At 37.5% G+C, this 13312-nt stretch overlaps 2 protein-coding genes and 2 non-coding genes across 4 annotated transcripts in view; 2 read left to right on the top strand and 2 right to left on the bottom strand.

Annotated features, from left to right (window-relative positions):
• The window catches only part of LOC134801794 (electron transfer flavoprotein beta subunit lysine methyltransferase-like), a 46819-nt gene extending 37459 nt beyond the window's left edge, over positions 1-9360 (bottom strand). The window contains exon 1 of the mRNA XM_063774396.1: positions 9105-9360. Within this exon, the coding sequence (XP_063630466.1) occupies positions 9105-9203 (99 nt within the window). The 5' untranslated portion in view covers positions 9204-9360. The remainder of the gene's footprint in view (positions 1-9104) is intronic.
• On the top strand, positions 4031-5372 carry LOC134801816 (growth arrest and DNA damage-inducible protein GADD45 alpha). Its single transcript, XM_063774445.1, has 3 exons — positions 4031-4312; positions 4611-4827; positions 5150-5372. Exons 1-3 carry the CDS (start codon positions 4251-4253, stop codon positions 5360-5362), a joined length of 492 nt encoding a protein of 163 aa, XP_063630515.1. The 5' UTR covers positions 4031-4250; the 3' UTR covers positions 5363-5372.
• On the top strand, positions 6850-6967 carry LOC134806190 (5S ribosomal RNA). The gene has a single exon (XR_010146485.1). It is a non-coding gene; the product is annotated as a 5S ribosomal RNA (ribosomal RNA).
• Positions 9361-12869: 3509 nt separating the features above from the next.
• Trnas-cga (transfer RNA serine (anticodon CGA)) lies at positions 12870-12951 on the bottom strand. The gene has a single exon. It is a non-coding gene; the product is annotated as a tRNA-Ser (tRNA).
• Positions 12952-13312: the final 361 nt, after the last annotated feature.

Genomic DNA, 13312 nt, shown 5'->3' with positions numbered 1-13312 from the left:
ATCGGTGGGCAGAAACTTTTTAGTAAAATCCGTCCTTATCGGGGGACTGGACTCTCCGTAACCCAAACTGGGGTATTTAGGGAAGAACAACATGTTTTTACAAGTTCTTTGCTGGAATTAGGCTTGTGTTTTAGGGATACTTTGAGGTCGCGACCGGGTTCGAGTTTGATAAAAACCGGACTTTCTGTGTTACCCAGGCATTCAAAACTCTTCGAATTAGTAAGTAGTTCATGGTACATATTATATGAAACGCAAATTCGTTTCGTAAAAACTAAATGTCATTTTGATTTAGTACTACATATTTTCTCGTAAAAAAATTCAAATAGGTATGATTTTAAGTAAATAGTAGGCGGCATAATATTTCTAAGAATTTATTGTTTTATGGTGCTCCAGTAATGAGCACTGATAATAGTGATAATAATAACACTGTCTATTCAGTTTTTGTATTCAATGCGGGTAATTAATATGAGAATCACGCAACTGCGTTATGATCGGCAGTTTCTAATAAACAGATATACTTAGGTATAATCAAGGGATTGTACCACATCGTACCTTGTCACAGTGACAATCAATATGAAAACTGCGATTATATCACGTATAATCGCAGCAATAGTCACTGTGACAAGGTAGGAAATGGCAGTGGCACATACATTGGAAATCGTATTATTCCGGATTTTAGGAAGGGGAGGAAATCATAGGTACTATGTCGGATTTTAGGAGAGGGAAGAAATCATACTCTTTCGGATTTTAAATAGGATGTATCACAATATTCACAATACATAATACATTTTAAGCAGATTGTTGGATTTGACATACCTGTATTAGTTCTACAAAGTTGAAAATTCGAAAAAGTGATGGCTTTACGTAGGGCCCGTAGGGGCAATGTTGTTACATATCTTTTTTATTAAAGTTCTACTAGTTCTACGAAGTTGAAAATTCGAAAAAGTGATGCCTTTACGTAGGGCCCCTAGGGGCAATGTTGTTACATATATTTTTTATTAAATGTACGAAGCTAAGTAGCTTCTAAGCAACTATTAGTTGTAAATGAAGAAAATAAAATTCAAGAAGGTTCACACCTAGGGCATGCTCCCGGGAATTACCGGTTCTCATATTCCCGGGAATTTTATAGTGTCAAAAGAACCGGTACTAAAGACCCGGTACCGGTACTTCCCGGTTCTCATCGTATGACTATTTATTCCCATTTCAATAGTAATCATGTTTTAGTACTTTAGCTCGGGACATTATAAATGGTGCTATGAAACGGGGAACCCAAATAACCCGACAAACTAACCTAGTAAAGTAGGCATTCGTGCAGGCATGCCGTGCCGTCATAGTGCTGAGTGCATCGAATACGCTACGGCCGTGTGGCTCGGCCCAGGCGGAGGCAAAGTGTGCCGGTTCATTTCGTAAAATAGGTTGGAACGCCAATTAAGTGTTTGTTTATAATAAAATAAGTCATTTATTAATTCTTATGCAATTATTTATATGAAAATAAGTCATTCATAAAGATTGTACGCTAACACAAACAATTTCTTAAAAGTAATCAAAAGATGCCTTGAGAACCGGGAATCCTTGGTACCGGGACCGAAATGAACCGGTACTGCATGCCCTATTCACACCCCCAGTCCATAATCTAATCTTATCGACATACAGCTAATTACGACCATAATATACATACCTATGTACCATAATGGCTCAGTTCAACCTTTCAACGGTAGCGGCCAACAAACATAAACAAAGCCAGCTCACGCGGTTGACTAATGTCATGATTAATCGCTGGACGTTGATCCAGGCATTATACCTATTACATAACTGTAAACATTAGGTTTTGTTAAAGGTTATTAGGTAGGTACTTAATGTGATTAGGGAATGGCGGTTTGTTGGACAATCGATTATGTAATAAATGTAATGATTACCTAGATATTATAAATGGCAACGGTTTGTAAACAGCATGCGATGAGTGTTATACTACGACTAGGTTTCTTATAGATATTAATTTATCAATAAGAAACCTAGTTCCTTCTGATTTATACTTTAAAATAATTTTTAGTTAGTTACATGAGCTAAATAAATAAAAAATCAAATAAATACTAAACTACACATACTTAAATGTGTAAGCAGTGTTGTAAGAATATCAAAGGAGCTGTGACTTAAACAATGATTTTACGAACACAAGAAAGATTCAAAGACTGTATCTACCTAAATCTTGTTTCCTATAATTATGTTTCTTCCAAATAACCTGCCCAAGAAGTTACCAAATTTGCAAGTGACTTTGCTTAGCCTAGCCTTAGTAAATACATGGTTTGTGATAATATTTGGCGCCACACTACTGTTAAGATCCGGTATCCGACTTCCATTGCGACAGAAGTTTGTCAACTGATCAAGCAAAACCAACAAAACATCCAAGGTTGCTGCAGCGTAAAGCCCAGTATCCGCTCTACCAGTTTCCTCCGCTCGCTCGTTTCCTAACGCCAAAACCCAGCCACTTGGGATTTCCGACCGCGGACAGTCCGACGCACACAAATAAACCAATAAACTCAAAACAAACAAGACTCGTTCATACCCAACCACTTACCCCTCTATCGCCTGGTTAACACGCGCTAAGCGGGGCAGGGTAACGAAGGCGAACTGGATATAAACACATACACGTTGCAACTTGATTTTGACCTCGTAGAGAAATGCCCCACGCACACATTCACCTAGTCACTCCGTATCAACGCACACGTGCGATGTTACTACTGAATTTTACTACCACAAGTGAAATAACAGGCGAATTTCGAGGAATCTCCGTCTTAAGCCCCTGCTACACGGCAGCCGACAAGCCCCCAAACCGCGTGGCCTTGGTCTGTCCCGGACCGTGTAGACAGTTGTTACCAACAAAATTTCGTTTGACCTCCGGACGCCCTTGGCATGCGAGCGCGCGCCAGCGACCGCGGTCTGAGCGGTCGGTCCGGAACCGTGTAGCCGCCCGACGCCGACCGCACTAGGCCATTTCGCTTGAAGGTTGAAGGACGCGCCGTGTGCGCTCGTGTGGTTAATAGCCATGCCATGGGTACTCAGTAGCATTTCTAATAATTCATCAAATACTTTCCTCTTCATTCTCAGAAAGTTATGTATGTCCCCGTAGCGTAGAGTCCAGCGAATTCATTAAGTTGAAATGACTCAACAAATGCCGTTTTTTGAGCCAGCGTTTCATTCATATACCCTTTTCTTTTTTTACAAACTTTTTATTAACTTGCAATATACTCGTACCTAATGTAAGTATGTAAATATGTTTTTATGGGTCAAATCTTGCAAGTTAAATTAGACCCACTTTCTAGTTTCCGATGGAGCTGAACATTTGCATACGTATATAAGTCGGGTGACAATGCATTATTATGGTACCATAGAGCTGATCTGATGATGGAAACAGGAGGTGGCCATAGGAACCCTGTGATAGAACAACGCGACCTAATTGTGTTTGGGGTTTTTAGAATTGTCTCGACGAGTATTAGATGCCTCTGGAAAGAAAAGTACAGTCAGCGATAAAAGCTTGTACCAAATATTCTTTTTTTGCCAAAAACTTATTTTTTTGTCATTGCACTAGTATATATGAGTAGGTAGGTTATGAAATTTGGCGCCCCGGCCAATAAGTTTTGCCGCCCCAGAAGTGAAGGAAGAAAAACAAAATGCAATCCGCCAGGGGTGGCATACGCCGCCCTTAGGGCCATACGCCACTGAGTAGGTACTAATGCCACGCCAACTTTCTGAAAGGTTAGGGGCCATTTTGTGCGCTTGCAATACGTGTTGTCTGTCCGCGAGTTCTGAACACACTGTGGTTTGCCACCGTCTAGCCAGACAACTCAGACGGACCCACACACCAAGGACAGACCTAGGTCAGACGGTTAGTAGGCTTGTCGGCTGCCGTGTAGCAGGGGCTTTACTGGCAGGGCAGATGCCGTACGCACACATGTAAAGACAAGCGTCGTTTGCGCATGCGCGAAGGAAGCGATAAAAGAGCGCGTCGCGTAATGGCGGCCACATTCCTCACTCTACGCTTGAAGCCACACCACGCCGGTCTAGCTCGCGAAGTTGTGAAATTATTGTGACATAACCCATTCAAGGTTCAACAAGTGGTTTAGTGAACTCAACGCTTGGATTGCACCATTTTTAGTGAAATTGTAGTGCTCCCTGTGAAAATTCCTACATACACCAGGAAAGTGCCAGAAATTAGTGAAATTTACGAACTGAAAAGCATCAAGTTATCCAATATGTACAAGGATTCAGTGGTTCCAGTGAAGATGGAGAGCTTCAGCGGAGTGGCCGCGAAAAGGTAACTATCTAACCATCACGGCATTTAAATAATTAAGACGGAGTTTTGTATAAAGAAATTTTGATGCGAGTAGAAATGAGTCAAACGTGCAAATTGTGCTAATTGGTGTAAACTTGAAATTAGTTAGCTATACGTAGATGACTTTCAAGAATCCCAGTGTCAAAAAATATCATCATTTCGAATTCAATTTAAAGATGAAAAACCTTTCTTAGTAAAGTGCAACGAACTCCATTGAAATTGGTGTTCCACAGGGTACAGTCATCGGGCGAGTGTTCTAATTGTAAATTATCTTTTCTAGCCCAATGGGCCAATGCATCAAGACGGTGCTGCGGCGGGCCTGCGTTGAGAAGCGGCTGACGGTCGGCCTGCTTCCCGCCATCCAGTACCTCTCCAGCAACAGCACGGGGGCGCTGTTCTGCTTCACCACCGAAGCACCCCCTGGGGACAGCGCCACGCACATGCAGGAGGTGCTGCTCCAAGCCTTCTGCGATGAGAACGACATCTATGTCATTAAGGTAACTATCACAATCCTGTTTACGAGTAGTGGGTGCCCTTTGGGTTGGTGAATGCTCCTTAATTACTTTATCCGTTAATGATGGATGTTTGGAATTGGTCGAATTTTCCTGTGTTAACCGGATTCTAATTAGAAATGACGTAAATGGACTGTACCATACCATTAATTAAAGACAAATGACCAAAACAAGAACAATATATTGTAAAGTTGCAATAGATCGCATAATACTAAGTTTGCAATATTAACAACATTCCTTCCTCTTTCCTATCATTTTCGTGTTGATGAGGGACAAAACACTAATTTGTTTCTTTCTTTGCCTCCAGGTTGATTCAGAGGCCAAAATGCGGATGATCCTCGGTTTCCCCGCCTTGGACTATAGCTGCGTGTTGGTCCACTCACCATACACAGACCCCTTCAGCGACAGTCAAGAGATCGACCCCTCACTCCTCACCGACAGCGAGAAACACCTGATCAACCACTGCGAGAGGAACTGGGGATGCTCCCAGGTCCCAGTCATCAAGCTACCCGAGAAGTGAACCAGATAAAGGAAGAGATCTAAGAAAAAAAAAAGATACCTCTATTGGTTTATTTGCAACTTGGTTGCACTGCCCGTCGGCCATATTTTATACGGCTTTGGCGTTTAACGCCATCTAGTGTTCGGTAGCTGCACTAAGTCTTGTCCGCTTGGGCGAAAATTCTGTTGAGATGTTGTTGTTGATGAAAAGATTTTGTGGAATTGTGAAATGTTTCTAAAATCGGTTCAATTGAATATTTCTGGTATTGTAAATTGATTGCCATTTCGGCTTGTTTGTTTGTAATACTAACACGTTATTGACTTCCTAAAAGAAATGTTGTATTAAAATATTATAGCAATAGCATAAAAAATAGTGATAATTAACTGCTAAGACGTTTTCTACTTTTGTAATTATACGAACAGTATTATAATTATTAAGAAAAGAGTAAAATAAAAAACAGTTACATAATTTGTTAGTTTCATTTGTATTTTTAAGTAGATACCTACAGAGTACAGACTAGCAAAACAGTATTGTCAATAGAAACAGGCAACAGAAATTGATACAAAATGGTGACGAAAATTCGATCTCCTGTACGTGAATTTCCCGCTTTTTTTCTACTGACAAATTGGTTTCTCTGACTGTAGTAGACAAGGTCAGATATTATAATTCAGTAAAGATTGCATGGATTTTGGATCAATGCAGATGCTCAAAGGGCATGTTTCAAAGTTTTCAAACTTATCTGTTACAAACTTCATGCAGCCTTTAATTTATAAGGAATAAATAAACAAGAGGAAAATAATAGGTCTGAGAGGAACCTTCAAAACTTACCGGTTGGAGTTAACATTCATTCGTGTGTACTTACGTACCTAATTTGTGCCGTCTCCGTTCTGTCGGAGATAATGAAGAATTAGGAGAGTAAACAAATTACAATGTAATGTCTCAGTCTCCCAAGTAAGACAAAATAGCTTACCAAAGAAACAGATATGCATGCACTCTATAAAGTCAACATTAGAGGAATCATGTCAATTATTGTATGTCTGATCATAGAGAAATATAGTAAGAATGTATTTTTCTTTCTATGGTCTAATCTAATCCAAACATTTTGCCATATCACGCTAGTGAGGAATAGTGTAACTAGACTAAAGCCAAATATATATGAGTCTCTATTCTCTTTGCTAGAGCCAAACTAGAGCATAATGAAAGACATATAGGGACCGTGCGTGATGGAGGGTCTGCCATCTTGTGGCCTGAATCGGAAACATATGTGCACATGTACATTGCCAAAGCAAGTGCTACCATCTACCGTTCTCGTCGGTACGTTTCCTTATGCATAGTAGGACCTGTCATCTTGTGGGCTACATCGGAAGCATATACGACACATTTACGCCAAAATTCTGACGGCTCCTTTGCTGCCCCCTATAGTTCATGTACGGGGTCTATTGCATCCGTTTATTAAACTAATTGGACTTATAAATCATGTACTGTACAGAACATTCGCATATGCTATCGCCAACGTCCATACCACGTTGAATACACCGGTTCTCGTCCGATCACCGAAGTTAAGCAACGTCGGGCGAGGATACTTGGATGGGTGACCGCCTGGGAACACCTCTCGTGTCGTTGGCTTTTGTCATTTTATTTCGCAAATTTATATTTTTTTAACAGTTGCTAACACTCAAAAGGCAAAGACTTTTCGTAGCATACCGTGGTTCGAGATTCTATGGAATTTTTAGTTGTAAAATAATATATAAAAAGTAAAAAATTACATTTAATATAAATAGTATAATGTTATATACACGGTGTAACATGAGTAAACCGAATAATTTTAACATCGTATTCCTGATCATATTTAGAGACAAAAATGTCCTATAAACTTTTTTGAAATTCGCCTAGTTTCAGAGATATTATTAATGGCTGCTATTTAACTGATCACCAGATTTAGTAAAATTTAATACCAAAAAAATCTATTTTACCACCCTAAAATCATGAATGATCACCAAAATTATAACACCATTTTAATGTGAAATGATTACCAATTTTATTACATTTTACTATCCTTTTAAAGGAAATGACACCAAAATAATCATTATTAACCCAAAAATAGTCAATGATTACCAAATTTCAATCCCCATTTTAATGTGAAATGATAACCAAATTTTTACATCTTGATATCCTATTAAAGAAAATGACACCAAAATAATCATTGTAAACCCAAAAATAGTAAATGACCACCAAAATTAGAACTCCATTTTAATGTAAAATGATAACCAAATTTTTAAATCTTGCTATCCTATTAATAAAGCAAATGGCTCCAAAATAATCATTGTAAACGCAAAAATAGTAAATGATCACCAAATTGTAACCACATTTTAATTAAAAATGTGCAATCATTTAATATATCGTTATCCTATTAAATTAATTAATCCACTTCGTCACCTTTTTCTAGTAGCGTTTTATTTCTGTAACAGTCGCAGTTCTAACCTAATCTAACCCACTTATCTAGTAGCATTTTGTTTCTGTAAGGGTCGCAGTTCAAACCTAACCTAACCCACTTTTCTAGTAGCATTTATTTTCTGCAAGGGTCGCAGTTCAAACCTTACCTAACCCACTTTTCTAGTAGCATTTCGTTTCTGTATGGGTCGCAGTTCAAACCTAACCTAACCCACTTTTCTAGTAGCATTTCTTTTATGTGAGGGTCGCAGTTCAAACCTAACCTAACCAACTTTTCTAGTAGCGTTTCGTATCTGTATGGGTAGCAGTTGAAACTTAACCTAACCTACTTTTCTAGTACCATTTCGTTTCTGTAAGGGTCGCAGTGCTAACCTAACCTAACCCACTTAACTGATAGCAGTTTAACTTACTTTTCTAGTAGCATAACGAAATGCTACTAGAAAAGTAGATTAGGTTAGGTAGGTATGCGGTGCGGGCTACGGGGGGTTGAGCGGGAGGGGCTAGTAATTTTGGCATCAGTTTACTTTATTTGGTAATATGTATAAATTTTTTGGTAATCATAGTGTTTTATTTAGGTGAAAATATCGCATTAATTTGGTCTTCAAGATTTGGTGATCATTAATGATTTTTGGTGATCATTCAATATATTTGGTATTTGAATACAATTTGAAGTGCAGTCGTAATTAAAGTGGTGGTACTTTTGTATTTTTAGGCCTTATTTTTTTGGTGTTCAGTAATTTTTTTTGGTAAGCATGATTTTTTTATTTAGGGTACCAAAGTATTTTTTGGTGGTCATTATATTTGTAGCCATTATTAATTAAAAAAAAAAAACAATTTTTTATTGTTACATAGTGTAAAAGGCCTTTTTGGTGGTGATGTTGCTGCTATGGGACGTAGTCTAAATATCCTTATTGATAGATGTCAAAAAGTGACAAGTAACACTTTGCAAAAAGCAGTTTCTACGAAAAAAAATGTAAAAATCAATTTTAAGTGACAAGTTTACCAATAACATTAACTTTTATGTACAAATGCATGCAAAAAATTGAAAAAAAAACAAAACAAAAAAAAAAAATATTTTTGCGAAATTGACCTAAACTCATATTACATTTTTTACTTCTTTTGACCTCAGAAATGCGTGGTTAAAATTATTCGGTTTCCTCATGTCATGTTACACCGTGTATTAATTTACAATGCATTTTATAACGGTGATATAAAACATAAAAACCTAGAAAATATAACGTTAATTTCAGCAGACGAAACGCGATCGGTCGAAACAAAAGCTATAATATATGTGTGACTTATCTTCGCTTACCGTTAGTTCTTCGTAAGGTTTTATCCAACTTAGGATTATACTATTCTCATCACTGTTATTTTGATGAGATATGCTATTGATATGGTTCACAACAAACATTTTTTTTTGTCGCTGTAAAATATAGGCACATCAGTCACATAAGGAACAATTAACACTATTATTTTTCTTCGTTATATTTTAATTCCTTAAATGGCTCTATCCAGTATTTAATCTCGGAAGTTGTAATATTATTCATTTTAAATAAAATCAAAAACCAATTTGAAGGTCTCTTATCACAAGTGTCAACTAATTATGTCAATATTTTTTAATTTTAAATTGCGAATGAATTTGCACTAAGAACTGTTCAATTTATTAAGCGGACACACAAAAAAGTATAAATTACATTTTTCTAATTCTGGAATCGCTTTATTTAGATAAATATAGTAAAAACGGAAACCAACGCAAAACATTTTAATGTAAATGTAGTATAATATAATAACATCGGTAAGATTTTCGTACTTTTACACGGTTGCGCCGTTAAAGTGCCTGCTCATAAATTTTTGACACTTTTTGACAAGTTGTAAACAACATTCGTTTGAATTCTTTCAATGTTTTAGCTTCTCATCTACCCTTTTTTAAGTGCATCTTCACATTGGTCTAGTGCCACTCGATGGGGTGGAGCTCCGGGCAATTAGATGAGATGACTTGTTTTTGAACGAAATCAATGTTTTTCAAATTCAGTAGCTTCACTTTCTGACCAGCATAGTGGGCACTTGCCAAATCAGGCCGAAATGAAGAGGTGACATTATGCGTCTGATAGACGGAAAGTACTCGTTATTGGATGCATTATTTTCTGTAAATGTCGCAACCAAAGTTCATGTCGCAAAATAGAACAAACTTTTTAAGGCCACAGGAACCAATTGCCTGCCAGACAAGGACTTTCTTCATGAATTGGTCAATTTTGATGTTACTCTCCTCGTCCAATATATGGTCTTCTACAACGGCATGGTAGCATCATGGCCATTGGTAACGTACTACAGCAACATTTTACGCATTTTCCGTTGTCCATTAAAATGCTACGAAATTTATCTTAATGTAAAATGTAGTACAGCTTGACGCTTCTTTTTTTCGATTGCTTTCGCTGCTCTGCAATTCTTTTGTCCATTTTTTTCTTTTTATGGGTCCATTTATTGTACATACTTCTTATTTTTTAATCTGTGCCTACTCTAACGCCTGCTGTCTTAGGAATTTCGCGAACCGATAAGTATTTTTTTGATTTTAACAGCCGCATGACAATACTTTTGTTTCTGGATTGGCCGGGCCGCTTCTGTGCCGGGATTTTGTAAAATCTTCAAGCATATGATGCTCTCCAAATGTTTTAATTATTTTATTCACGTTTAACTTGAAAAATTTGTACATATGTATTTACGATTTTTCGCAGTGAATACTAGCCTGTGCATCCTAATTGCAGAACTAACTTGCTATGTTCCAAATTTGTTCGGTCCTTCGGGAAAAATATTTGACTATTATGGGAACAAATATGTAGCGATTGTTAAATAAGGGATTGTTAATTATATTGTTATGAGCTGTACGTCAATTGATTTTAAATTCGCCGATTAAAAGAGGTGTAAGAGTGTCCGCTTAGTAAACTGAACAGTCCTTACTCACTAAACACGGGCATTAAGAGGATGTATAACTAGATAAATAATATTGTAGCATCGCATGTGATCAGTAATTAGTATTATTATATAGGTTTATGATAACATTAATTACGTTTGATTAAAATGAACTCAGTAACGATGTGACAGTATGTATAAATCATTATATTTAATATGACATCATACTTTTTGACTTTGACTTCGAAAATTTCGCATATGGCGGCTCCAAGGATTTTATAAACACGGTATGCTACGAAAAGTCCTAAGCCTACAAATGATATAATAATGTTTAACATGAACTTTTGGGACTGAAACTACAAAAGTATAACTGGGAGAAATCAAATTGATGTGTTCTTTCTTCTTTGTACATACAGAGTGATTTTGTTATTTCGGACTGTAAACATACTCGGAGGGGTGAATCCGGTGAATAAGTACTTGTATTGTACGTGCATAGATAGTTGAATTGGCATCTAATAGGTTGAACTTATTTATGCATAAGATCTATGAAGCGTATAAGCACAGTACACTAAGAACAGTAGTGAATCTAAGGCCGCTCGGCAAGTTATTTACCTACTCTTGCGTTGGCGCTTAGGGTTGTCACTTTTATTTTTAGTTAAATATTATTTGCGTATTATGAGTAGCACTACGTTTCTATTTATTATAATATAATGAAATGTTCTATCAATTCATAAATTAAGTATAAATAAAACGCTTTTTAAATATTTACATTAGGAAATGGCATTTATTAAAAAAAATATAAATTCAATACAGAAAAAAAATCCTCCGGTTTCTGCATGTTCGGAACGCTTTATTGTTAGCGGTTAAAGTAAAGTAAATTCTCATCCTTACGTATAACTTTAGTAAAAAGGTTTTAGGGAAGCATGGGCAAGTAGGTATTATGAAAAATGACAAGTCCGGGTTTGAGGAGTCGTTATTGAGACACTATAAATTTTTTTTCTACTCGTCGACTGTAATTTTTGAATTAACATTTCTTATACCAAACTGCAAATGGGTATTTTTTATGTATGAGCTCCCAACTCAACTATAATATTCATTTCGATACAGTTTTGTCAACTATAATGAAATTGACCAATCACAGCTCGCCGCGGTCAAGAGGACGAAATAAAACCATAGCTCAAATTAATTATTAATTTTAGTTTGTATAGTAGAAACAATTGGTTCATAAGTCAGAAACGCGCATGTGACACCTTTAATATAGCAATATCCATAGACTACGAAAACCACTTAGTGTTGCTTATTAGTCTCCATAGGCTACGGTGGCAAAAATCGAGAAAACAACTGTCTAAAAATTTAATTTAGCGCGGAGCAAGTACCAGGGGCTCATGAGTTACGAGAAGGTGTCGTTGACTAACGCGCCGGGCGCGGCGGCCGAGGCGCGAACCAGTATGAAGGTATCGCGGTTGCTCGCGTATCTTACAATTAACTGTATACTTTTGGTTTGGTTCGTTTGTATGATTCTACTAGTTTAAAGTATTATTTTTGTTGATTCGTAGAAAAAGTATTGTATACAATAGTGATATAATCAAGCTTTTGAATCTCGTACCTTACTTATACTATTGTCTCTGTTCGAAGTCATGATCAAAAAAATTAAGGCCTACTGTCAGAGCAGACAAATGCGAGCGGGCGGGCAGCGTACTCGAATGCGCGCGATCACAGTCGCGGTACAGCCCACACTGCCGCCACCGTATTCCCCCGTATATTATGCTAATGTGTGCGTGGCAGCGCGTGCGTACAGGGCGCCCGGCGCGCACGCACACATTCAAGCCGGCAGCGGCTCATTTCTATGAAGATTCACTACTGTTCTTGTACTGTGGTATAAGATAACACATAACAAGTAGCTCTGAGTGTATGTATGAATGTATGTCGGAGACGTGCAGTACCTATGTATTTTTATGGTTTCACCGTGCACTGTAGTGGCTTGATGTTTGTTTCTGTCATAGACTCATAGCTACACGCTAAGGGTGGAGATATGACTGACGTAAGAAAAAAAAACCCCACGAACGATAAAGAACGGGTTTGATTAATAGTTACTTTCTGTGTAATTGTTTAAGATGAAAAAATTCCTATGCAAGTAAAACAAAATACTTATTAAAAAAGTAAAAAGTTTCGCAGCCGGTAGGATTCGAACCTACGCTCCCAGAGGGAATCTGATTTCGAGTCAGACGCCTTAACCACTCGGCCACGACTGCCATGGCAAATGGTGCGAATTTTACTATTACTTGTTGTGGGGTGTTATAGGTTCATTCATAAGTTCATTAGATGGATGTCGTTCATACATCAGATTCTGCCCTCCTAAGCTAAAAGGCGGTACAGTTACGTCTGAAAATATCGATACGGACAAAGAGCCAAAAAAATGTTGGTATGAAATGAAGTAGGAACTATTTGGCCATTTCCAGTGCTTGCCAGTGCTCATTAAAATGTAGGGTGAACGAGGGGGTTACAGCTGTAGTGTAAAGTACCTCACAGCAACACTCTTTACAGTCCATCGGTGGAACTATGACGTAAAAAACAAAAAAATATATATAATATAGAAAATATTAACATAATAAA

Source organism: Cydia splendana, chromosome 2, assembly GCF_910591565.1.
Source record: "Cydia splendana chromosome 2, ilCydSple1.2, whole genome shotgun sequence".
NCBI lineage: Eukaryota > Metazoa > Arthropoda > Insecta > Lepidoptera > Tortricidae > Cydia > Cydia splendana.
This window is presented reverse-complemented; position numbering and strand designations above follow the sequence as displayed.

Coding starts and splice junctions, on each gene's coding strand:
- LOC134801816 (XM_063774445.1), top strand. CDS start 4,251: ATGTACAAGGATTCAGTGGTTCCAGTGAAGATGGAGAGCTTCAGCGGA. Junction 4,313..4,610: donor AGCGGAGTGGCCGCGAAAAG/GTAACTATCTAA, acceptor TATCTTTTCTAG/CCCAATGGGCCAATGCATCA. Junction 4,828..5,149: donor ACGACATCTATGTCATTAAG/GTAACTATCACA, acceptor CTTTGCCTCCAG/GTTGATTCAGAGGCCAAAAT.